This window comes from Sturnus vulgaris, chromosome 8, assembly GCF_052056855.1.
Source record: "Sturnus vulgaris isolate bStuVul1 chromosome 8, bStuVul1.hap1, whole genome shotgun sequence".
NCBI lineage: Eukaryota > Metazoa > Chordata > Aves > Passeriformes > Sturnidae > Sturnus > Sturnus vulgaris.
The window spans coordinates 22,733,523-22,757,635 of NC_142250.1; the positions used below are offsets into that span (position 1 = coordinate 22,733,523).

At 38.4% G+C, this 24,113-nt stretch overlaps 1 protein-coding gene across 1 annotated transcript; it reads right to left on the reverse strand.

Moving 5' to 3' along the window:
- Window positions 1-5,026: 5,026 nt before the first annotated feature.
- On the reverse strand, window positions 5,027-23,404 carry KIF11 (kinesin family member 11). Its single transcript, XM_014875432.2, has 22 exons — window positions 23,250-23,404; window positions 20,107-20,239; window positions 19,900-19,997; window positions 19,740-19,818; window positions 19,226-19,411; window positions 19,020-19,144; window positions 16,391-16,481; window positions 15,887-16,129; window positions 15,680-15,775; window positions 15,131-15,219; window positions 14,536-14,623; window positions 13,578-13,766; window positions 12,210-12,417; window positions 11,789-11,961; window positions 11,379-11,501; window positions 10,229-10,387; window positions 9,686-9,825; window positions 8,764-9,043; window positions 7,419-7,641; window positions 7,037-7,179; window positions 6,600-6,716; window positions 5,027-5,934 (listed from the first exon to the last, which is right to left on the reverse strand). Exons 1-22 carry the CDS (start codon window positions 23,327-23,329, stop codon window positions 5,812-5,814), a joined length of 3,186 nt encoding a protein of 1,061 aa, XP_014730918.2. The 5' UTR covers window positions 23,330-23,404; the 3' UTR covers window positions 5,027-5,811.
- Between the last annotated feature and the right edge of the window lie 709 nt (window positions 23,405-24,113).

The window sequence follows — 24,113 nt, forward strand, 5'->3', positions numbered from 1 at the left end:
TTTTGCTGCTAAGGTAGTTTTATGTTTGCTATTCTCAGATACTAACATTTATGATAGTAACCTTTATAAAGTCAATTTAATTATCTTTATCTTTTTACAAATAATAAATTTAGTTGTCCTACAATGAAAATCAATTGTCAACATAAGCTATGGTTAACATCTAATAAAACAGCCCTCTGTAAATCCACGATTAATAAGATTGGCTTCTGTATTAACTAACAGACATCATAAAATTTTCTTCCTTGCAATAATTTGTATATTCAAGGTTCATCCTGCTAGACTGAGTTTCCTAAAATAAACTGTTTGAGTGAATGAACAAAATTTTGGCACCTATCATTATTATATTACAACCATTTAAATATATATCTGTACCTGAATGGTTTCCAAATTAATGTCATATTTTAATTAAGTCAGAGAAGATGGTGGCTATAACAAATGATAAGTGATTCACTTGTTTGTTTCCTTTACCTTCTGAACATAATGACAATACTGCTTAGGTTTTAGTTTGAGCATTAGAGGAAGCTAATTGAAATATGAAAAACCAATTTCCCAAAACAACCTTTACATATGACAAGGATTACTTAAGCTCTTCTGTGTAACCCAAAATGCCCCCAAACCAACAACAAAACAAAACCCACCCCTCCAAAACCAACCAACCAACCAACCAAAAACCACATCAAAAAAACCCCAACTACCAACCCCCAAAAAAACCCAAATTGGAATTTACTCCATTAGAAACATGTTCACAAATCTCTATTTCCAAAACGGGAGCAGTGGTGCTCAGATTGAGCATGAAGCCATGTACCGTGAGACAGAGGATATCTCCTCCCTGCCTGTGATACACACCTCGCCTGGGGACTGGCAAAGTGATAGAGCAGCCACTGCAGGCAGGGCTAAGCTTCAATTGAACTTGGCTCTAGTTTTTAAGTGCAGAACAATAACTTCACACCTATCCTGAAAGATTCCCAAAGTCATTTTATAAAGTAGGGGAAGTAGATGTGCTTGAAGTACCTGTGAAAGAGCATACAAAACTAGGCATGAAAACTACTTCCTCTCTAGCCCAGGCAAACCCTTCAAAAGAACACGGAATCTTTTGTCCAGAGACCTAACAGGACCTTTGATTGTTTCTTGGGTTTTTTAGGCATCATTTTCACTCTCAGTGGAGATTCTGATCCTTCATCTTACTACTTTACTGTAAGTCAAGTGATTGTAGCAGAATTAGCAAGACTGGACTTGTGCAGTGGGAAATCTGTCCTTGGGAAGGCACCAGTCATTATTAATACCTGAATGGAGGAAGAAAAGTATCTTATTGTGTATTTAATCTATTTTTAAAATGCTAAAAAAGCATATGTTAGTTCCTGATAGTTGTTATTTTTTGCTGTACATGTTAATTTGCAAAAAAAAAGAATATACATTTTGTTAAATTAACCTCTGGTAATGAAAATAAAATTCTTTATTGCATTAAAAAAGTAGCTTTAGTACTCTCAACACTCTCAGAATAAAATTATATATATATATATATATATATATATATAGAATACATATATATATATATATGTTGACAAGAACTGGGAAGCTCTGAAAAACTTTTATTGTATACTCTGCTTATTTCATTCCTTTATTTGATCATTTCTAATAAAGGAAACGCACTTATCGAGTTGAAAGTTTTGGTCGTTGTGCCTCGTTCTCTGAAGTACAGTTATTAGGTTATAAATAGACCAAGAGTAACAAATGCATTTCAAGTACAACTAAGGAATTCAAGGGAATATTTATATAGGTTTAATATTTTGGAGAAAAAGAAAGCAATCCAGTTAACTTCCATTATTTTACAAAATTTAACTTTGTGCCACCTGGAAACTGACAGTCCTCTCATAAAGAAAAAACAGAACAATTTTCAGACCTAATATAAAAGAGGCAGATTGTTTCTAACCTCTTCCCTGATGAGAGACTGCTAGACCAAGCATTTGCTCCTTTTAATCCAGCTGTCTGAAGAGCACTTGTTTAGCTTTCTAACCATGGCCTCCTATTGGTAGCTAGACTCTTTTCTAGGAAGCCAAAGAATGCATTAGAAGTATAGAAATATAACTAGAAACATAGAAATGTAAGCATTCACTTCACTGCATTTGCTGTGCTCGTACTTTTAATGATTTCAAGAGTGAGCACGGCAGCACTGCTTGGATGGAGCTTGTGCCCACCCTCCAAGGACAGCCTGCTTTGCTAGGTGGTCTGCACCCTACCTATAGAACCCTGTCACTTAAAGCCTATGAATGCAAAGCATAGCATGATTTATTGCTGTTTAACTTTATATAAAGTAACTGCATGGGTGGGCGTGCAGTTTATAGAGCATTAACCTCTACCATAAAAAGTAGTTTGTAACAGAAAGAAAAAAAATAGTAGTCAAATGGTTGTAAACACTTGCTTAAAATGCATAAATTTTGAAATACATAGTTAACGAATATTCTTCTTTTACTTTTTAATGTTCTCAAACATTAGAACTCTTTTCCCCCTTAAATCTCTTCTTGATGAAAAAGGAAGGTTTACTTTATTTTTCCAGTTCTTCCTAGTTTAATTTTTTTTCTTTTATCACTGCAAAGAGTTAAAGGCTTCCCCTTGTTTTCTCTACCCTTTTAACAGCTAATTGCTGACTGACACCTAACAGAAAAAAGAAAAGCAGTCTAGCAACTCTGTGCCTCCTTAGTCCTCTCTAGCCCCACGCAATTGTTTGATACCTAAAATAAAGGCAGTCATCAATAGCAGCCAGTCACCTCAGTCTTTTTTTCTCTCTTCAAATAAACATTGCATCTCCAACAACTTTGATGCAGCAAGTGCTGCAGCTCCCTGATTTCCAGGAGGAAGCAGGAAGTTTCCTTTCCTCGCTTTCCTCCTGGCTGCTCATTTTTCACTTGAAAAGGAAGCTGGTGACTCAATAGTCTGTGGCCCTCTTAGCATTTCACCCTTTACAAGCATTTAAACTTATTTTTCCGTATTTAATTTCCCAATATTGTATTAATTGTATCTTTGTTGTTAAATCAAGAGCTAAATCATCTCACTTAACCATTAATCCTAACAGCACTTATCAGATTAATTAGAACATGGCCATACACTACAGTCCCAGTCACTAGAACTCTCCCTCATGCTCGGCTGCCTTAAGGCAGTATGGGTGTGACCTGGCTAATTATTCTGTGGAAATGGCTTTGTACTCTTTTTCTAAAGGATGCCTTATACAGGATAAAATCAAACCACCAGTAAGTTAGTCTGGACAGTGCCATTTCTTCCCTCTGGGTTAGATCTGTGGTTACAATGAGTGCACACAAGAAACAACTGTTGCTTTGTTTTCCTTACCCTTCTTTTCTCTGCCATGCATCATACACCAAAACAAATTAGCACAGCTTTCTGCTTTGGGCAATGCCCATGCGGTGGGGAACAGAGCAGGCCATGCTACTAAGGTCTATTGGCACCACAGTAAAGCCCACAGGCACTAGGTCATCTTTTACACAAATCTGGCTCTTCACAAAGAAAGCCCCTACTGAAGCTTGAGTACAGAATTCTCCATATAGAAGCATAAATTCGGTATTAGATTTTGAAACGGTTTTTTGACAGATACTTGAGGAAAAGCTTGGCAAAACCCGTATTTCCAAGTCCTGGTTAGCAGTCATTACCTAAGCTCAGACCAACCTTTAGTGTTAGGGCCATCTAGTGGGAGAGGAGGCAGGGACAGGGAGGCCAGGACATCCCGATTTTTCATCCTATTCATCTGTGGTGTGGCCTCCGGAACAATGATCAGCAGATCACAGCCAGTATTGCACACAAAGGACAACACGACTTTGAGGGCTACTTTAGGAAAAGAGAAAGTGTGAAGTAGCCCTTGAAATTCGTGAAGCTGCTAAGGAAAGCAGGCTGTGCCTACACTGCAGGACCCAAACCACAGTCAAGATAGAGGGTTTCAAAGAGGATAAAGACAGGGGGCACAAAATATGGCATGATTTTGTGGATGCAAGCCTGCTCAGCTATTGTCTATTCCAATTTGCCTGTTCACACTAATTCTTGTCAAATCCACAGCAAAAATGAAGTAGGATGAAAGGCTTGTGCAAGTCTCTCCCACTTGGTTTAGGCTATTCAACACAGCTGTGGGATCAACCCTTGGGGCTGATTTTTATTTAATAAAAGAATTCTTGAACCATTGTGGAAGATTATGCTACTGTCTAGTCAGTGTTAACAGGCATGTGATGCAAGAAAGTGGATCCTAGAGTTTGGAGACTTAAGCCCATTAAGTTTTAGGTGCCAGAATCTGACAATACTCCAAACACACTGAAAAGAGTCTTGCATCTTCCAGTGTTTCAAGTTCCTTACAGCAGAAGAAAGACTCCATATATAAGGTAGGTACCAAAATGATACTGAGTTGCCTCCCACACTTAACCCTAAAAACCTGAAGCAAAGCTGTATTTGTGCTTCTTACTCATTTAAAAGTGAATTAATGCTTTTCCTCCTGCTACTGGAATGTCAGAAAGCAATTAGCTTTGCCCACAGCTGTGAAAGAGGATGAACAACAAGAGGCAAGACAGGTCTTCAGACACAACTGATGAATGGTCTCCCTCATGCTACAGATCAGAGAATCACTGCAAGGGTCACTTCAAATGATGTCCTTCTGGCTCTAGCAGGACTGAAAGTGCTATCTGAATGGTGTCAAGGGTATAACGCATTGACATACTTGGTCAAAGAAATAAATACATGGATCACTGTTTGAAAAAACATCAATGTTGAGCCTGAAAGCTCAATACAGAAAAGTGAACCATCTTCCAAATCATGTTTGGACAATTATCTAAGAATAGCACTTTAATGTAATTAAGGCTGCCTTCCAGTGTCTCTTCCTACTCCCATCATAATCCTATTCATCTACTTCTTTGGCATGTTGCAGCTTGAAGTTTTTCTTCTAATTGCCAGGGGAGAAGCATGAAAAGAACAGTTGGTCAAATGCTCCTGTAGATTACTGGAAATTCACTGTTATTATACAACACAGAATCTGCACTTGTAACCAAGTTTGCATGTTTTAATGTTAAGAACCTTAGAAAAGAAAAAGCTACCAGTTTATGATACAGAACCTGATAAGACATTGTATCCCAATCAACACCTCACATCTGCAAGTTAAGAGGAAGAACAGTGAGATTCAAACAAACAGACAAAAAGCCCAAGACCCAGCAGTAAGATTTCACAGAATGAAGAGGCACTGAAATAAAGCTATTGTCTTTTCTCAAACAAAGGAGAGGACAAGCCTCTTCTGACAGCAGAAGACACGACAGAGCTGATAATGTTTTAGCTAAATTAAACCTGGCACCATAAGAAAGTTAGATAAGTTTGTTTTCCTCTGAGGTGCTTGTACATTTGTTTTCCATGTATTAATTTATTTGAAGTATCACCATAAAAAAGAGAGGAACTGGAATAAAAAGCAGTATAAAACCAGAACACTTATTTACAGCTGATTAAGCATTATGAGTTACCATTTTATGTATAACAAAGCATATTTCTACATTCCTTTCTGGTATCTTAGATCTACCGAGAAACAGAAAATTTCTCACTTGACAACATACATATATATTTAACATAACAGCACCATAATCTGCAGGGGTTTTTTTTTCTTAAAACTTTGCAAGCTGCAACATATAAAAATAGGACTAAGGCATGAGATTGAGCAGGGAAATATTTTGATTCAATTTTGCATCACTATATAGGGACACTGAGAATAACGAAAAAAGTTATGGCTCAGTAAGACAGTAAGATAGAAATATTTAAAAACAGATCTGAAGAGGCTGTATCTTAGTTCAGCAATCTTAAAGGATGCTTAGATTTCTGAAGAAACTCTTCTGTCATATCCTCCATTTTGTTCTCCACTGGAGCTGTAGATTTGTTCTCTTTACCCTTTTTGAGACTTCTTTTGTGCTGGGATTTAAAGAAAATACCCAATGTTAAGAGAATTCAAAGAAATTAAAGACTTCTAGCTCATGTGCAATGCAGTGGTCTAAGAAAAAAAGTTGACATAATTCCTGAAAAAGGTTCCTAATATATTGCATTTACTAAGGAGATTGACTATAGACATACAGAAGCTTAGCAGTTATTTTTAAAGGGTCCACAACAAGAAAATATGCTTTCCCCAGCAGGAAAATCCCCAGACTAATATACCAAGAAGTTTACAAATACATTGGTAGAGCAAAAGGGTCAGAAACAAGTAAGTAAAAAAACCCAACCCCATGAACGCCAATATTTCCGTCAGGCCTCTAAGAAAATACCCCGTGTACTTTCAACTCTGCCATTAACACATCTCTAGCAAATTATGACGATTTTCTTTATTCAAGATAATTTGCTGAGGAGTTTTCAGCTGTCTGCCCAGCTTATCAGAAATCTGCACTATTTTATCCACTATTAACTGCTATCAGAATCTGCTGTTACTTTAGATAATTCTTTGTTAATCTTGTGCTACAGGATTTGAACACATTGTGAGACTACCCTAAAATATAAGAAGTCACTTGAAACTACAGCACATGTTATGCAACAATACTATTTCTTCTCTCAAATACACAGCTATTTTGCTTATTTGTGGAAGTTACCTGGAAAAAAGGAATACCACCATTTGTGTGGCAATATACATTTGTATCCATTAAGAAATTGTCACAAGCAAGGTTTTCCCTGGGTTCTTGCAACTCTCCTTCCTCTTCCAACAGGTCCTAAAACAGAAGTTTTTCAGAAATATGTATTTAATGTCTGTATTTCCTCAATGAATGTATTAAGAGTGATCAGATCTACAAAAGACCTGGAACTTTAATTTCTGAAAAACAGGAATGAAATCTAAATTATTAATATCCTTGCTTATTTTTCAAGAGATTGTTTTTGTCAAAACAACTCAGCACACTTGAGTCCAAGTACACTGTAAACCACAAAGGCTGTAACAACCCTGGGGTTCCAGTCAACTATCCACAAGGAAATGGAAAACCTCAAAGATGTGGAACCCTCATTCAAGAGCCTCAATTGCCATTTATATACATACCTGACCTGCATTATCCTCCACCTCCTTTACCACAGCATCAAAAATTGGTTGCTTTTGCCTTAATTGCTCCAGAATTAGTTCCCGGGGCTCTGTTCTCACAAGTGTGACTGGATAGAAGTAGTCTTTTCTCTGTGGAGTTGTCCCTTTAATGAAAATTATACACTTTTCAGTGTTTGTTTTAATTTCAGATCCCAAATTTTACATCAACTCATTACAGAAATCATGCTTTGTTCAGTCATCATTCTTTACATACATCTTAAAAAAAAAAAAGGTGTAAGGCTGCCTGTTACATTTTATTCCCATTAACCTTCACATACGAATTCTGGAACTCAAATTGTTTTCTGTAAGACCATTCTGTCCTGTCCCCAACCGGCTTAAATACCTGTTGGAACATCCACTTTGAGATCCTCTTGCAGGAAACCATTAACCTGAGTTAGTCCATGCTGTACTTCCTCCTTAAGTGCCTGCTTTTGCTCCACAAGTATCTCCTGATCCACCTTTATCTGATCCAGAAGGCTGTTTAGCACCTTCCCCTCAGCAGCTTTTTGTCTGCCAATGTAGTCAGCAATTTCAGCTATTGATTTATCACAGTTTTCTTCATTTTTCTGAAAAAAAAAGAAAACAACTATAAACACCAAATTAATAGGAAAGGTAAGACTATGGCCTCTTTACTAAGGCGTGGTGCATGATTAGTGACATGACCTGAAACGAAACAACTGAGACCTCAAATTGAGAAGTTTCAGTGCTAGTTTTACACTGTCATTTTGAGAGCTATCTTCAGAAGAGACTCAGTTTCTTAGAAAGTATGATCATTTTAGAAAGCTAGTCACAAGAATAAAAGATGCCACATGGCTCAGATCAGACTCTTGATGCTTCTATGCACAAACCCTGCACAGAATTAGGATATTCAACTGAACATGAACATCCTACAAGTACTAGAATCTTTATGCATTTGTAGGGGAAAGGAAAAAAGTGTTTTCAGTCATTCCCATTGAAATGAAACTCCTGAACTGTTCAGCAGGCACAACAGATACAGAGACATCTTGAGACCACAAATGCTATTAGTTTAGAGTTGGACTTGATTCTTGGGAGATCCCTTGCAACTCAGAATATTCCGTGTGAAGGAAGTTTCTAGTTGAGTTTTTCCTTCTGAAAGTTTGCAAAATATTGGATTTGCCTATCTTACTGCCTATTGCAACAATAAAACAAGGGTGGGATGTGAAATTTGTGAAGGAAATTTTAAAAAAAGAAACCAAGAATGTGAGAGAAATTCTTAGATAAGAGGTCAGAGCTTGTATATACTTCAGAGGAATGCTTTCTCCCATATTGATTTAATCTGACTAATAAAGTAATTCACATCCTCCAGAAAATAGCCTGCATTTGATCACTGTGATCTTCCAAGGACAGTACTGTAGATAAAGCTTTAGAATTAGAGATAAACACTAACCAAGATGATGCAAAATGCTCAGATTACAAGTACAAGTTGCTATATGGCATTAGTCATGACACCATTTTTTGAGGTTATGGGCACTTGAAGTTCAAAGTCTTCCTCTTATTTTAGGCTTTTGATTTCTTCTAATTACACCTTAAACTCAGTAACATGAATCTGCTATCAAAAAAACCCATAGTTTTGTTTTGACTATAACAGAAAACTTTTTTCTCCCTCTACAAATTCTGTTCAAGTTCATCTCAGGATGTTGCATTAAACTACAAATGACTATAGGTACCTTTTGTAAATACTGAAACTGCTGTTTCTCATCCCTGAATGACAATAGCTGCTGATTAGTAAAGTTGACCATCTGAGCAGTTGTAAATTCACCCCATGCATTGGTATCCTGAGACACATTTTTGAGATTGCTGAGAAGGTGTTGACAGTGGTCATTGGATTCTTCCAGCATTGTCTTGTTTTCAGCATTTATGCTCCTGAGCTCTTGAGAGAAATTATCCAGAGATGCAGTAAATTTGCTGTGACTGGAATTAGTACTGCTGACTAGGTCTGTAGTTTTCCTGCAACAATATATTTGTAGGAGTTCAGAGATTTTGAAAGGTAGATTTTAACACAGTATACTTTTAGAAATATGAGACCAGAGCCAGTGAAATAGCACAGTTCTATCAAAACAGTTAATTATAATATTGTTGTTCTACTTACTAAATTCGCAGCACTGGCAGCAGTAGGTTTGCTAAGAAAACAAACAAAACCCCCACCAACCAAAAAAAACCCAAAAGAGAACCAAAAGACCCTAACCACAAATTAAAAACAACTTTAGCAAGACCTTAGTTACTCAGTCTGCAATTGAATGAAACATATTGCAACAGATACATTATTATGCTTCAAGCTAAACATTTATAATATGAAGTTTTGAGAGACACTCCTCAGCATATTGCTCCCAAAGTGATACTTTCTTATCACAACATGCTCAGGAGAGACAAGTTCAAGGGCACGCCTTTTGCTCCCCAATAGCAAACTACTGTTTACTGTGGGGAAAGGCCAACTATGATCTACACTCTGTGTCAGAATCCAGCTCTAACACACAGGCCATGCCCAGCAGGCTTTATAAGCACATAAATATGAAGAGCATCCAGTTTTGACGTTCCCTTCATATATAGTTTATCTGTGTAAGCGTACAGCAAAAAGAATCTGCTCCTTACAGGTGAACATTTTCTTGCACAGCAGTAATGGTGGTCTTCAGGCTTCCATTTTTTGTGAGTACATCAGTTAAGTTCTTCTCAGTCTGCTCAGCAAACAGGTCAAGCTGGCTTTGCAGTGAAGACATCAGTTCAGCTGCACTCTATCAAGAAAATTACCACGAGTTTCACCGTTATTCTGCACTTTTTAACAGTCTTAAAAGGTACTTGAATGCCTGGATTAAAAACGCAGAAAATGCAGAGTTTTGCAATTCTAAAGCAGAAGGTATAATTTTTGTGGAGTGAAGATACAGACACTTGGCTTTTGGAGACATATGTAAATGCACATATACTGGATATACTCACAGCAAAGGAAAGGGGGTTTTGCTACATTCCTACATAAACTACTTAAAGCAGCATAACAACAGCTGACTAGAATTAGGATCAAGTTAATGCCCTCATAACATTTTTTCTGAAACAAGTATAATGGTTTACTACTACATAAGAGTTTAAATCAAAGCAAGCAATCACACTTGGCATTAGGATGTTTTCTTACTCTAAAGATACCTTTCTATGTGCCAACCTCATCATTTCCACTTCTTCTTTTAAACTGTCACAATTTTGCTGGAGCTGAGCAAAGCCACTGGCTGTTTCTTCCTGTATTTTTTTCAGAGTGAGAAAAAGATCTCCAAAGAAGGCATCCATTTCCTTTTTATGGTCCTCCATCTTAAAAAAAGTTTTACTTACAGTTAGATTTTTCTATCTTTATTTAAGAAAGTGGTATTTTTCCCTAGCATAACTGGCATAGAAACAAACTCTCAAACTCTTCCCCAAGGAAATTGTCAAAAGGCATTAATAAGTATTGTGCATAGAAGGCAGAAAGTCACACTTGGACACTTGGAACAATCTAAGGTTTGAGACTGTAACTTAGTGTGGGGGCTATTTCAAACACAAAATTTGACAAGCAAGGTAAACAAAATAGAAAAGTAGACAAGGAACAGCAAGAACTGCTAAGTCATGGACTATCTGCTGTCTAAGTCTGAAAAACCAATAAAAAGCTTCCAGACAAAGGGAGCTGATTACTTATGAGCTGTAATTGACAGGAGGGGAAAATGTTTCAGTAAAAGAAACCAGTCACCAGAAACAAAGACTTATTTTTGACAAAATGGGGAGAAAAAAAATGAAAGAGGCTGCAGTTCTACACAAATATCACAAGATAGACTAGAACTATAACTTGAAGCAAAGGGCTTCAATAAGTCCAGTATTGTTTGCACTTATGGTTGTTAGTAAGATTAAGCATCACATTCCCCAGGAATCAAAGGGACTATAGAAAAAATTTTGTACAGAAGTAGAAAAATTTTGATTAGTAAGACTCGCTTAAGTTGACTTTTTTTTTCAGATCTCTAAAATACAGAGGGAGAGTGTATTAAATGCACCATCAATTATTTGTTACATAAAGATTTAAACATCCATGTTTTACCATTCTACTCTGGCACTTAGGCAGGCAATTGTGCCAATATAGAGAAACAAATTTACCACCCTCAGGAGAGAAAAAAAGTCTGAAAGAGTTAAAAGATAGAATTCATGGGACAAGATAAAGAGGAAAAGGCCAGACAAGAATTGGAAACACTGACATACTGCAGAAAAAGAAAGAACATATCTTTAAATTAAATAAAATAGAAAAGCACAAGGCAAAGAGACAGGTCACGTGCATTACCTGGTTAGTCACAGCAGAATATTTCTTAATGTTACTCTGGAACTGACAGTTTAACCCCAAAACAAATTCTACCACTGGTGTCAAGCTATTTACTGCTCTTCCTAATCCAGTTTGATGCTCCTCCTAGAAAGAGAAAAAAAAGTTAAACCAGAACATGGCTGTTCTTTCATGTACATTTGTAAGAAGCTACTGTGCACATATCCTTGTGCTCTATTATGACAGTATATGCTATATAGCACATTACAGCTTGTGGGGATGACATGGTAGGGGAAGTGGGGAGTGACAATCATCACCAGGTGGTGGAGCAGATACAGGTAAAGAGCATCAGAAAAAATTCTACACATTTACAGAACCCCTTTTGATCAAAACCAGTTTCCAACATTTAAGTAGGAATATGCACGTGTACTAACAATTAATCTCAGCAGCTCCGCTTTACAATCAAGTGATAGATTCTCATGCTGGGTTATTTTTTCAGACATGTGAGAAACTTCAGTAGACACCAATTCTTTAAGAGAGGCAAAAGATGCTGATACAACTGATGCAAGAGTATCTGCTGTAGAAGTACTGGTAGACAGGAGTTCACCTACAAAATAAATCCAGAGTTATAATTTTTTTAAAGCTTCCCTGTAAGATAAGAACTCTCTTTATTACTCATCATCTTATTGCCCCTTATAGGAAGGCTGTGGATCATCCCAGACACATTATTACCAGTGCAACTGTAATTATTATGTCACTTAAATAAAGCCACATTTTTCCTAAAACAAATACATTTTAGGAAGTGGGTTTTGAGATTACTATATGATGAACTACTAATACAGGTATTACACTTACCTATAAAATTTGTGTAAGATGTCAACATCTGTTGCTGCTTCAAACTGTTTTCAGTAATTGAATCTTGTATTTTGCTGAACAATGCATTCATTTGTCCTGCAAATGTATTTTGGACAGCAGCATTGTGCAGATCAACAGCCTTCTTACGGTCCAGTTTGGCATGGAGCCCAGACACATCTCTTGTAGTTTCTTCAACTGTACTTAGTAACTGTAATTTTTAAAGTTATTTCAGTAAGTCTTTAAACAAGAAGTCAAGCACATATTATGTAAGGAAAAGCGACAACAGTTCTGAGTTAAAGAAGGTAAGTATTTCCCTTTATATCATCAAATTACAACTGTTCTGGACCCTGGTGTTATGTCATTTATGATTTTAGAACATGGGAAAAAGTTATCTACTAGAGACAATTTGTTCTGGCTTTAAAATCAAAGCATTAATAAATTACTTCCTCAGTATTTAAGGAAAAAAGGTATCATTTATCCCAGAATAGTAACTGAAAAATACCTGAGCACTTCAACCTTTTCCTGAACAATCTGACAGTAAATAGATTCTTAAATATAGTACCCAAGCAAGAGGTTTCTGGTACTAGTCGTGCTATAAATAATTTAGAATTCATACAAATAGTGGAGTCCTGGTTTGTAGAGCATAAGTAATATCTGTACCTATTTGTCTCAAACACTCCACAACCCACACATAAAAACCAGGCATTCCCTCCTAATCTTACAGGAATCCAAATAGAAAGAAATTGTCATGGTGCCTGAAGATACAAGTTTCATCACTTTGCAGTTTAAATAGCAGGACACTCTCTCTCCCTACCTCAAGTCTGTTTTGATAATTAGGACTAATTTACAAACACATCAAAGTCATACCTAAAAATACAGAGGTGACAGGGCAACATTATTCAAAGCTTTTTACTATTTTTCTTCCCCAATTCATAGAATGGTTTGGGTTGGAAGGGACATTAAAGTCCATTTAGTTCCAAGCCTCCTGCCATGGGCAGGGACATGTTCCACTAGACCAGGTCCTACAGGTAAGTATAATTTACTGGTTTGCAGGACCAGTCATAAGATTTTGAAAGAAAACTACTTATTCTGCAAAGAAACTCATGATAATAGATATTGCAAAGCACTGGAACTCCCATGACAAACTGGCCTGAGGTAAAGTTAGCTCCAGACCAACCAGAGTGTTTAGGAGTCAACTGTCAATACTAGCACAGAGAAAGCCCTGCAATCTCATCCTAGGTTTCCATCTTAAATTCAGGTCTTGTCTCACTCACATCATGCTTTAGCAATAATTGGTTTCCTTGAAAAGCCCATGAAACTCCCAAACAAAGGAAGATGTTTTACAGTAGGTACAAGAACTGTGACAACCTTGCTAGCTGTGCCATGAAGCTTTTGTTCAGTATTTTCCAAAACTGAAACCACATATTCTTCTTCAGCCAGTTGAACTTTGGTTTCTTGCAGATCTTTTTGTGTTTCTTCCAGTTCTTTCTCCTTGATTTGCAAGTCTGTTTTACACTGCTCAAGTTCATTTTTACTGACTCTGAACAGTTCAGTGACCTAAATAGGAAGACAAGTCATCAAAAAGGTAACACCACGTTTTTATAATTTGACAATTTCACATCTCTCAAATTCTGTGACAATGAGAGAAGGCAAATTTATCTAGCAATGTAATTTCAGCTGTAGGACTCAAGTCTAAAACCTAAGCAACAGGTTTGCATAGTCTTTGTAATCACTGAAAAGATCAAGCCAACACTATTCTCACTGTAATAATCGCTCACTTCCCCTCCCAAAATACAAGAGCAAACTACTATTACAGCACAAGGAAAAGAATCCCACTGAACAAACATAAGCAGATAGACTGAAGAGTCAGTAAAGCTGATTACATAAAGGAGTTACATATACCAGCAAATTGATATCTTAAACAACTAGCTCTAATTTTCATGTGATTAGTTAAAAGGAAGCTCATGACCTCTCCCCCCTCATTCTTTGCTCCTAAGCAGATACTTGTTAAGTGAGATGATACCATTTTACAATGGTATCACAGATTTTTTGCTGAAAATTCAGCAGAGCAAATTACAGTAGCAGATATGAAAACAGCTTTAAAAAAAAAATACTGCAACCTGCAATTTCACATGTTATTTCAAATGCCTAACTTCAAGGACTAGGAAGCTTCCATTTTTGACTAACTGGGGAACTTTAAGACCAACAACACAAACAATCTTCTGAGTGTTCTTTCCTCAAACATTTTTCCTCCTTTTGAAAGGAGGAACGAATTTCTTCAAATTTTTTTCACAGATTTAAGCCACAGTTGAAAAACATCACTTACCCTTTTCACTTCTTCCTCCATGACACTGATTTTGTCAATATACTCTGCAATTTGTTCTTCCTGAACCGTCAGCTTTCCATTAAGGGCTCTCAAGGGAGGATTAAAAGAAACAAAGAAATTAGTCAAGAGGCAGTTTCAAGATTTTACACTGCATTTTCAGTAATTTTGAAAAAAAAAAAAGTATTGCTAAATTCTATATGAATAGCAGGTAATTTTCACTTAAGGCAGAAAAGATTTAAAACAAATTTCAGTTGTAAACCTTCTGTGCAAACTAGTTCTATTAAATAAAGTGAAGTGTATCAAGTTTATTGTCCTGTATTAGCTTCCACTGGAAAAAAAAAGTTGCATGTGTAAATCCACATGCTGGGTAATGCTTATAAGTTCCACACATCCATAAATTCCTCAGTGCAAGCCTATTAGGTTTTATCTGCATAAAAATAAATTTTGAAAGAACAAGTTGACCAAACAGTTAAGTTTTCCTAAGTATCTCCAACTTCCTAGATTAAAAATAGATCTGAAAGTATTTCTGTATAAAGATAGGTACCAGTATGTGAGATTTGTTGCTAGTTATTTTATAGAAATTTTGCAGACATACTCATAGTTTTCAACAGAAATATAGACTCCATTTTTCTCTCGAGCAGCAGCAAGGTCTCGCTTCAGACGCTCAATCTCTTCAGTGTATTCCTGCATAAAGAAACCATCACTTGTAAACCCGAAAATTTCTATTTTGGTTTCGATATTCAGCTTAACAGACACTCTCACAAAGGCAGTGCCCTACAGAAGTAGGCAGAGCTACTTTACAATGGCTCTACGCTTGTACTTACTGACAAGTTCCCTTTAATTCAGGCACTTTCCAGGGAAAGTGCAAAATCGCAAATATGTAATACCCACAGTCACAGCTAGTAGCAATAGCTCTCTGTTCAACTTTAGTCTTATGAACAGTTCAAATACCTGCAGGGACCACTGCTGTATCAGTGCAGCTCTAGTTTAAAAAGCATTAGATCAGTAATTACAATCACTTCAGAAAAGCACTGCTACTAGTTACAGCTTCTCCCAGTCATAACTCCTGCACAGCAAAGACTACATTAAACAAAAAGTCATGCCTAACCTGTAACTTCATTTTTTAAGCTATATGTCTAGTTACCTTAATAAGAGCTTTTTTTGTTAGCTTCTGATTAACTTCAGGCTTGTTCATTATGTTCTTTGCTCTATGGGCATATTCCAGTGTACTCAATGTTTCCTGTAAAAAACAGATAAAACACTAGGTCAAGCTGAGGAATTAACTCATTTTTGTATCATTAGCAAAATATATTACTTATTTTAGGAATAGGTTTTCAGACTTTAAATTTACCTCAAGATTTATAGATGCAGGCGAAATTGTGGCAATTATTGATGTTTTTGTCCGTCCTCCAAGAGAATCTTGAAGGATTCTTGTGAGTTTAGATTCCCTGTATGGAATATGAGGGGCTCTTTCCACTAAAGCAGTAATAACTCTTCCTAGTGTCAGCAGAGACTGGTTGATATTTCCAGCTTCACGAGCTCTTTTGTCAACGGCCCCAGATCGACCAATATTTTCACTTCCTGCAAGATCAACCTGAAAGGCAGGTTATGCTTCTGTCTCAAATCACCCTGAACAATGTTTGCCCCAAAGTCTTGCAGAGCACATAAAAGAGCTTACCAGTTTTTTAGGGGACACTAGGGTGACAAATGGGATTGATATTTTTCAGAGTGACAAAAATAATACTTCACATCACTTTATGAAAACAATCATTTTTCCCCTTATCAGGAAAAAACTCTAATAAACTTTTTAGCCATGTAGTAGAATTTATCAATGACATTTAGTTCAAATACTTACCAAATTTAGCTTTCCAATTTTAACAAGCTCTTCTCCATCTATTGTTGTTTCTTTCATATGGATGGTAATTGAAAACACAGAGTGGGAACGGCTGCAAAAGAAACCAGTTTCAGATGTTCCATTAAAGCTAAATACCTAGTTGTTATATTACTGCTGCAAGTTCTGTGCTCTTTATAGAGAACACGTTTAGCCCATGAACTACAGATTACATTTTCAATACACAAAGTTATTCTGCTAAGTATAATTTTGTGTGCATATATATGAATATGGTATTTAAAAATCGGTGATGAAGCAACTGGTTGACATTCGACTTATTCAATCCTATAAATTTTATCTTGTTTCAAGGAAAAAAGAAATGCCTTGGTTTTGCTTACATTTGTGTATTCTCAACTCACAAGCACCTCATGAAAACTGACTTGCAGATTATTTTCAGTCCTTATGCTAGGAACAGTTTCACAGAATGTAATATTAAGGAACATAACTTTCTTTATGCAGGCTAAGAAAACGCAGCAACTAGCTGAATCCAACATTAAAAATTTAGAAGTTCAATTAATTTTTCAATCAAAAATAGTAATACAGATTAAGATCACAGAATCATGCAATGGTTTTATCTGGCTCCATCCCCCCTACCATGGGTAAGGACACCTTCCACTAAACCAGGCTGCTCAAACCCCATCCAACATGGCCTTAGACACTTCTAGGGATGGAGCATTCACAATTTCTCTGGGCAACAGGTTCCAGTGTTTCACCACTCTCATAGTAAAGATGATTTTAGGTTGAGTTTATTCCTTTAGTAAGGTTTTATTACAAGAAGGTGACATATATAGAAAGCCATAGATGTCAAATTACACTAGTCTGATCGTACATAAAACAACACCTCAGGCCCAATAAATGCTCAAAATTCCCTAGAATCTCAGACAAAATGAGTTCTGTGTTCCAGTCAGTGGTAGAAAATACCCATTTCCTTCCACCAGTCAACAGACATGCTCAGTATATCTTGAAATTAAAATACAATACAGGCAGGGTACATTCCTTACTATTGCAACACTGGATCACTACTTGTAATCAGTGATGTTAACTTGTTAGCATTTGCAGCTCAAGAATGTGAAGGCAGTAATAAGAATGCTATTTCTGACCCAGGTGCTCCCATTACATTCTACGACCTGCAACCATATGAAGCAGTCCTTATTGCCATACAATCTTATCCCCAGCTTAGTCTGCGAATTTTACAGAAGCCAGATTTTGAAAAATGAGGGTCTTGTGTTGATCTGTAAAAAGCAGATCTTAGCAGTATTGTGAAATTCCAAACTTCAGTAACAAATCCTAATGTATCATTTTCTACTGTTAGTGCAGAGAGGAAAGGATACTCAAGACTCTTACACCGAGTTTATTTAGTAAATGGGACTGGCCAAAACACCCAACCACATAGGGCCGCTAGAATAAAGACAACCTACCCCTCTGATACAGGTGTATCAACTAAACATCTTTCAAAATTGAAAGGAACCTTCTTTTTGAAAGTGTTGTACAGTATCTACTGCAAGGAGTATCTGTCTCATGCTAGTACATGCAATGTATTTCACTTACGTATCTGCCAGATTTAGGTCTTCTGTTTTCATAGGCATAGAAAGTTTTGAAAAAGTTAACTATGTAACTTTGAGTTATACTTAAACTTCAGTATTCTAGATGTCTAATTAAGAACATTATGATGCTTTTATCTCAGCTAGAATTAGGCGGAATCCCAAGGCTACTGTTCCAAATAGACACTGCATATTTACAAAGGATATATTAATTATAAAGCAGGGAAACAAGAGGAGAAACTTATGTTAAAAACAATGCAGGGAGAAATAGTTCGTCCCTTTTTAATCTGAGAAGCATTCAGATTTTATGATGCTTTGTACTGTTTTTTTGGGGTGGAGCTAGTTTTCTTCACAGTGGCTGGTATGGGGCTGTGTTTTGGATTTGTGCTGCACACAGGGCTGATAAAACAGATGTTGTTGTCAGGGCTTTGCATGCTGTGACACTGGCAAGAAGGTTCAGAGTGCATGGGAAGCTGGGAGGAGACACAGCCAGGACAGGTGACCCCAAATTACCAAAGTGATATTCCAGACCATATGGCATCAGGCTCAGTATATAAAGTGGGGGGAAGAGGGAGGAAATGGGGAGACGACATTTGGAATGATGGCATTTGCCTTCCCAAGTCACCATTACACATGATGGGGCCCTGCTCTCATGGAGATGGATTAACCATGGGAAGCAGTGAATTAATTTCTTGCTTTGCTTGTGTGCACAGCTTTTGCTGTCCCTATTAAACCGTCTTTATCTCAACTCATGAGTTTTCCAGCTTTTACACTTCCAGTTCTCTCCCTGAATCCTGCAGGTAGGGGAGTGAGTGAGCAGCCAGGTAGGCTTGGCTGCTGGCATGATACCCCTTCATACATCCATTGCAATCACCCCACAGCACGTGGTAAGAAAGAAATTTTATCTCTGGCTTTCTAACTCACGTTGACAGTCTGCACTGTGATAGACAATCTCAAGATGATGTCATGTTTGCATTAGCTTCTTACTTCTTCAGTAAGATTTTGTTTAAGAAAGAACAAAACAAGGTTACTGAAATAGGGAAGATTTGTACCTGGAATATGCGTTCATGTAAGTAGCTGCAGTTGTTCTTTTGGCTGCACCCCTTTCCAAGATTTGGTAAACTTGATTTTTGTTGTGTACAGTTACTTCCTCCAAGCCTTTAATAATTACACCCCTCTGTCAGAAAGTAATACATGCTTATTATATGTCTCTCAACAACCCTGAAAGCCTCAAGATAACAAATTCTGTAGCATTAACCTTGTTTCGAGGATCATCAAACATCTGCAGTCTTTCTCCGACATCAGGAGTAGGATTCAGAAGATCAAAAAGCTCCTCATTATAGATTTCCAAAAGAGAGACTTTCACTGAAAATTCCGTACCATTCTCTGTGAGTTTTTCAAATATTTGATGCAATGTACGGGGTATGATACCTGCTAGTGGATCCTATAAATTAAAGATAAACATTTAATTTATAAATATACTGAAAGAGATTTGGAGCTAGGCAGTAGAGTTTCAACTAAATAGCCTGACTGGATATAAACCAGACTAGACCTTCCATATAAAAGTCGCCAAGAGTTGAATGCAAGACATGAAAAATGTAAAGTTGTCCTTTTCATATAAATGAATGAGACTATTTGTCAATCTACAAACATTTAAGCAAAGTCAGCTTCAGAATTTGGAAGGCATCAACTTTTGCTCTTCTTCAGCCTTCTGCAGTTTTCACCTTTGAACTAGAGCACAGACAAGAGAAATCTCAGGAGTGAAAATATACCTCTTCCCAAGTGTATTCTTCATTGGGTGACCGCTCCCCTTCCATTGTGAAGGTCTTACCAGTACCAGTTTGGCCATAGCTGTGAGAATAAAAATAAAAATGTAAACAAGAAACTAAAATACAAATAAAGTTTCCTAATACTAATCACTGGCTTACTTACGCAAACACTGTACAGTTGTAACCCATAATAACTTCATCCAAAATGGGACACACAACACTGCGGTACACATCAATCTGCTTTGCCTGAGCACCAAACACCTATCGACACAAAGACAACACATCTCACTTAGCCATACAATAACGTGTGACACCACACTAAGTACTAGCTTGTTTCTAGAAGTCCCCAGCTTGACAAGCAGTTACCAACCATATCAAACGTGTAAGTCTTCCTTGATAACTTATCTGTCACGCCTCCAGTGCGGACACTGACTTCCTTTCTCGCTTGATCACAGTCTATGACAGCATAGGAGCTTGCTTTAAGTTCAGAGGCATTAAAAGGCCTGAAAGGACAGGAGACAAGAATATTTGATTGAAATCATTGCTATCAAGAACACAAACAGATGAAGCAGTAATGTCAGTCAGTTTAAGGATCTCAAATAGTTTAACTGGGCAAAAAGAACAGAGTTTGTAACTTCATCTGTTTAATAATAGTTTACAAAAAATGCCGCAATTTGGCGGTTTATAGACCCTGTTTCTCCTTTCATACACTGCGAGCCAACTCGGGCATCTGTAGCTTTTCGTTTGTTACATACATATTTTTAACAAGCCTATAACCACTTTCAAGATCATATAGGTGCACACATGGCCAACAGGCATCACAACATGTTCAGTTGCAGGGGGTAGAAGGAAAGCACTTATACATGCAAGTTAATGCAATAGTGAATCAAATGCTGATGACACAACAATCTAAACCGACAAAAATACCAACAGTCCCTACTAACTGCAGGACAGTAATAGCTATAATTATATTTATATATATATACACACACACACACATATATATATATATATACACACACACACATATATATATATATATATATATATATATAATATAACAGTATTGTATAGCTCAGAACCTTTATAATACTGATGCACCTTAATAGTATTTAATAAGACGGACAAAACATCAGATTGTAGGGGTGGGGGGGAAGAAGTTCACATTAATTTAAAGTCAGTCATAGTTAAAAGGTTTAATAGAGGGACAATAAAATTTTTGAACTTTATAGTGAGTATCTTGTTTCACCACTAAGTTAATTCAAACTTGGTGCACACCACTTTCTTAAAGGGACATTTGCCACTATTTCTCCTGAAATGCATGGAAATGCCCTAAAAAACATTAAATCTAATTTTATTCTTCATATCGTAGTGCTACTGCACTGAATGTCAGTGCAGTAATATTTCAAGCAGTCAGCTTGAAAATATAGCTTCTATAATCTTGTACTCCTTAAAATATCTTGACTCTAGAGACACTTTAGATGCTCTTTAAATTATAATGTTAAAGAAAAAAAGACAAACCACAAGAAAATCAGATGCACATGGCACCTCAGGTTTTCTGAACCTTGTGGCTAACATTTCTTCAATATATCACTGAGGCTGAACTGTCAGATTCTAAACAGAGTATAGGATACTTGGGTGCAAGATCGACTGATGACAACAGAGGACGACCAAAAGCTTGTTCACAGGAGCAAGTTACAGCTTCAGTTTTGTGACTTTTAAAGTAACAGAACAATGAACATATCCTGCTGTGTAACCATGTAATACTGAACCATTCCATGGCAGAAGGTACAAGAGCCCACAGCTGTGATATTAGGGGAACAATTTAGCTGGGCTGAAGCAGGAGATCATCAACATCACCACTACACCAGCAGCTGCCTGGTGTGCCATGGAAACCTTTGATCTCGTGTTCATCTCCTCAGGTATGAAGCACATTACGCATATTAATAACACTAATGCATGCATTTTGAGTTTTCAAATTCAAGTTTGACCAAAGCTCAGTAAATGTGTTGCTTGAAAAGATTTTTTAATATGCTCAGACTGATCAACTTTTTGGAATAAATTAGGACACCAAAGAATGCAGCTTATCTGTAAGATAAGGAGAATCCGACTTGATGCAGAAGAAAAAAGAGGTGGAAGAAACATTTACTACTCAAATAAACAGAAGCTACTAAAAAACGAACTCTACAAAGGGCAAGAAAGTTTTTAAAGGTTAGAAACTAACTCTTGACATAGCAATTAGCCTATGAGCTAGAACAAAAGCAGAACATTCCACTGTGGACAGTCCTAATGCTACTTTCAAAGTAAGCATTATGTTTAGTTAAAATAGATACTAATACTTGATAAAGCTATTCCAGAACAAGAGAGATGAAAACAGCTGCTCTTGACAGTATTTAAAATCTAATTGCTTCAATAAACATTCTTTTGCAATAGCCTTGACTCACATCAACACTTTCACCAATCCCACACTTGTTTTGGAAGCTTTATAGTTGTATTGCAAAGATAAGACTAAATTGATTTTAATTTCTGTATTCATTGTGCATCTGTAAAAGCACAACTCGTAAGCTTGAGAGTTTGACTGCAAAAGGCATAAAAACATAATATGTAAACTAGTATTTGCAGATCTGGCTCAAAAAAACCCCAACTTCTAAAGGTGTTTCAAACACTATATATAATGCATTACCAGTATTACAGTTTTAACATATAATGCTTTAAGATTATTTAAGATCTTGTATCAGTAAGCAACTCTTCAAAGCCACTTCAGAATTACAAAGACAACCTAATTTTATGGTATGTGAAAATTATCACTTCATACCAAAAAGCAAATTCATCTCATCAACCAAGACATTTGGTCATTTTAACTTCAGCAGCAGAACCCATTGCTTGTCCCCTGGAAAGCCTGCATCAATGAAGTTATGTGACAGATATATCACAGCGGGCACAACAATTTTAGCTGTTAAAGCTCAGCGACTTCCCACAGGAGCTCACAGAAGGACAAAATACAGCCTGGGTTTTTGTGTTTCTCGAATATCATACCAATTCTACGTAGCTCCTCTTGAGCTTCCTGCGCAGCTTCATACTAGGTGTGCGCTGAACCAAGTTTGGGAATTGCAGCTTTTTGTCTTTTTAAGCTCTAAGAAAGTTCACAACAGCCTCACTTGTGCGGAAGCGCCGCTTCCCTGCAGGGCACACGGAGCCGTCTCAACCGCAGACCGGCACCCGGGACAGGCAACTCCCGGCGCGGTGCCGAGGCCGCTCAGGGGTACGGGCGGCTCCCTCCGGGCAGACAGAGCGATCCCCCGGAGCAGCTATCCGCAGCCGGGTACAGCGGCCCGGCAGAGCCACAGCTGCACAACGCCTGTCACATGGCGGCAGCCTCGGCCAGCCGGCTGTCCGGGGCACCGTGCAGAGAACGTCTGGGCCCGAGTCCCGCAGGCACCAAGGCGGGACCGCCCCGGGTCTCGCCCGCGGACCGGCCCCCAACGCCCGCCCAAAGAAGGGCTCCGCACGTACCTGCACCGCACCACCACTTGGATGTTCTTGCCCTTCTCCTCCTTCTTGGGGCCGCCGCCCAGGGAGCCAAAGGCAGCCATGGCGGGACGAGACCGGGACCGAAGCGCTGCCGTACAGCCAGAACTCGGGCCAGCCGCGCGCGCCGCCGCCAGCGCCGCTTTGAACCGCGCACCGCCCGGCCCGGCCAATCAGCGGCGGCCCCGGGGCACCACGGGACGGATTTCAAATCCTGGGGGTGGCGCGCGCCAGAGCGGCGGTGCTGTCCCATCCGGCCCCGTGAGGTAGGCGGGGGAGAGCGGGCCGCGTTCCCCGAGTCCCTGCGTCACCGGGCCTGCCGAGCAGTGGCGCCCTACCTGATGTCCACCCGTACCTGCCAGTACCGCGAGGGGCCACTGGGACAATGCCTGGCCTCCTCTGCGGCTGTCGCTGACACCCACGGGTCTGAGGGCAGGCAGCCGAATTCCTCGCCTGCCATCAGTCTTCAACACTCACATCGTCCATATAACCCTTTCTCACAGGTCAAGCCCTCCGGTCATCCGTTCTTCTATCCCCCTTAGCTCTCCAGCTGGCCCACCGTCTCTTTAAACATTACGACAAATACGCATACCTCGCCAGTGCCTTGAGGAGTGGAAAAGTTGCATGGCCTATTTAATGCTCAGGTTTCTACTTGCACGGTGGGGCACAGCACTCACCACTCCCAGCAGAGCGCCTGCTGTGCCCTCGGCTGGAGGTGCCCCAGCGCAGGGCGCCAGGCAGACTCTGCTCCTTCTGGCCGTGCCTGCAGAGCCCCGCTCTGCTCCTTCTGTGCCTTAGGCATGCTTAGCTCAGGTAGGTCTCCAGCATAATTCCTCTGTCAGTCTGAAT